The 2,283-nt window shown below is 38.8% G+C and overlaps 1 protein-coding gene across 1 annotated transcript in view; it reads left to right on the top strand.

Annotated features, from left to right (window-relative positions):
• MRPL15 (mitochondrial ribosomal protein L15) overlaps nt 1–2,283 on the top strand; it is a 7,601-nt gene that overhangs the window by 782 nt on the left and 4,536 nt on the right. Inside the window, exons 2-3 of the mRNA XM_014544015.1 lie at nt 785–939; nt 1,518–1,683. Of these exons, the coding sequence (XP_014399501.1) occupies nt 785–939; nt 1,518–1,683 (321 nt within the window). The remainder of the gene's footprint in view (nt 1–784; nt 940–1,517; nt 1,684–2,283) is intronic.

The raw sequence follows: 2,283 nt of genomic DNA, 5'->3' as shown, positions 1-2,283 counted from the left end.
CGAGCGGCCTTTCCCGCGGGCCGCGCCGGATGGAAGGCTCCTTTCCCGAAGGGCGGTGGGATGAGCATAGGGTTCCGAGCCCCTGGAGCCTTCTGTGCTCAGAGTCTTCCCACGTGGTCCCGACTCCTCATAAGGTTTACATTTAAAAGCATAATTAAGTGACTTAGGGAGGGGCGAAGTCGCAAGAACTGCACAAATGATTGCTTTTCTCAGAATTGGATTTAAAATGAAGTGCTTTTCCAATATATTTTGGTCTTCATGGGAAAGATTTGAATTGATTTGTCACATTAAATGTCTTTTTTTGAAAACCACTGAATACAGCTCTGAATAGTTCTTAGTTGACACTGCCATTTCGAAAACCAATCCTTGCTTTTGTGAGGTGCCAGGAAATAGTATTTTCTTTATAAGTTAATCTTTAAAATAATGTAGGTAACAATGACATATTTACAGTTAATTGCAAAATGAATTTTCTTGATTATCCTCTATCCTTGTTTGTTGTGGATGTTTAATTCTAGGCTTTTTTCAATGCCAGATTGTCATAGAATCCCTATCCCCGTTCCATCCTGGGGTTGTTGCCTTTGAAACACAACTTGATCTTTAGAAGAATCAGCTGCACTTCAGAAGCAAAGATACTGCTTATAGTGTGTAGACATTAGAGTAGCTAGAATTGTAGCTAGTACTGGTTGGTTGGATGAATAAATGGCATACAAAATATACAGTGAAAAGGTAAAATAAAATTTTTAAAAATGCATCTGTGGATTATAAAACTCTTTTTTCGTTTTAGGAAAGACGACCAAGAGGTCGGAGAAGAGGTAGAAAATGTGGCCGAGGCCATAAAGGAGAACGGCAGAGGGGAACCCGGCCCCGACTGGGCTTCGAGGGAGGCCAGACCCCGTTTTACATCCGAATCCCCAAATATGGGTTTAATGAAGGACATAGGTAAGGTTCCTTTTGCTTTGTAAAATAAAAATCGCTAATTTTCACTGAGAATCACCTAAAAAAAAAATAGCTTGGTAGAAATGTAAATTCACTTTGAAACAAACTTTTGCTACTGTTTCTCTGAACCATTTTTGGTAATGAAATTTAGCCGGATTAGTAGGAAAAAAAAACCCAGACGTTGCACTCAGACCTGCAAAATGGAGATGAAAATGCCTGCTTTTGTGGCTGTTCAGAGGCTTAGCAAAATATATATAAAAATGTGGCCCATAGTAGTCATCCAATAATTAATGCATAATTCAGATAATGGGTTACATTTTCCACAGTTATTTATTTGTGTAAATGAGTGAAATAAATGTTTAGAGAGGTAAATTATTTTTAGTGAAACAAAGAAAGTACTGGTTTTGTTTCATTACCAAAAATCAAGCAATATTACATAATTTTGTTGTATTCAGGAGGGATTTATTTTGTTAAACCATCTGAATTGATGGAGGAAAACACAGGAGCTTTGAGTTGATATGGTGAACTTACAAAAGATAAGTTTGACTGAGTTTTTCAACCTTTACTTTCTTGTTTTGTAGCTTCAGACGTCAATATCAGCCTTTGAGCCTCAACAGACTGCAGTATCTTATTGATCTGGGTCGAGTTGATCCTACTCAGCCTATTGACTTAACCCAGCTTGTCAATGGAAGAGGTGTGACCATTCAACCATTTAAAAGGGATTATGGTGTCCAGCTGGTAGAGGAGGTAAATCTAGATTCGATTTATTTTGGAGTTACATAGAAGACTATTTCTGATTTCCATTTAATCAACACTTTGCCTTCTTTTATTTTTATCTTTTTCAGTTGTCATAACCAGTATGTAGTAGTGATTGTGTTTTAGAAAGCCAGCATTTTTTATTGAGGGACCCCTGTTCTTGGGATGTTCTTCTCCTGTGTATCCATCCATTCAGCTTGCTCTGTCCCTTCTTCTTCTCTGTTCAGATGTCATCATACCAGGATGATTTTTCTTTCAAGAGGGAGCACTCACACATCCCACCTCACCCCCTTGTACATTATTAATCAACTACTCCTGTTTCTTATATATATGTCAGTAACATAGCTGTGTCCACTAGAGGGAAGCATATGTTTATGGAAAAACCTTTTAAGATTCCTTTGAAAAGTAAACCTTATGGATAAAAGTATCCTATATAATAAAAGGCTAATATGCAAATCGACCAAATGGCAGAATGACCGGTCACTGTGATGTGCACTGACCACCAGGGGCAGACACTTAACACAGGAGCTGTCCCCTGGTGGTCAGTGCGCTCCCACAGGAGGAGCACTGCTCAGCCAGAAGCTGGGCTCA

Source organism: Myotis brandtii, unplaced genomic scaffold (genome assembly GCF_000412655.1).
Source record: "Myotis brandtii unplaced genomic scaffold, ASM41265v1 scaffold1102, whole genome shotgun sequence".
Classification (NCBI taxonomy): domain Eukaryota; kingdom Metazoa; phylum Chordata; class Mammalia; order Chiroptera; family Vespertilionidae; genus Myotis; species Myotis brandtii.
Note: the sequence above shows the minus strand (reverse complement) of the source record. Positions and strands in the feature narration are given on the sequence as shown.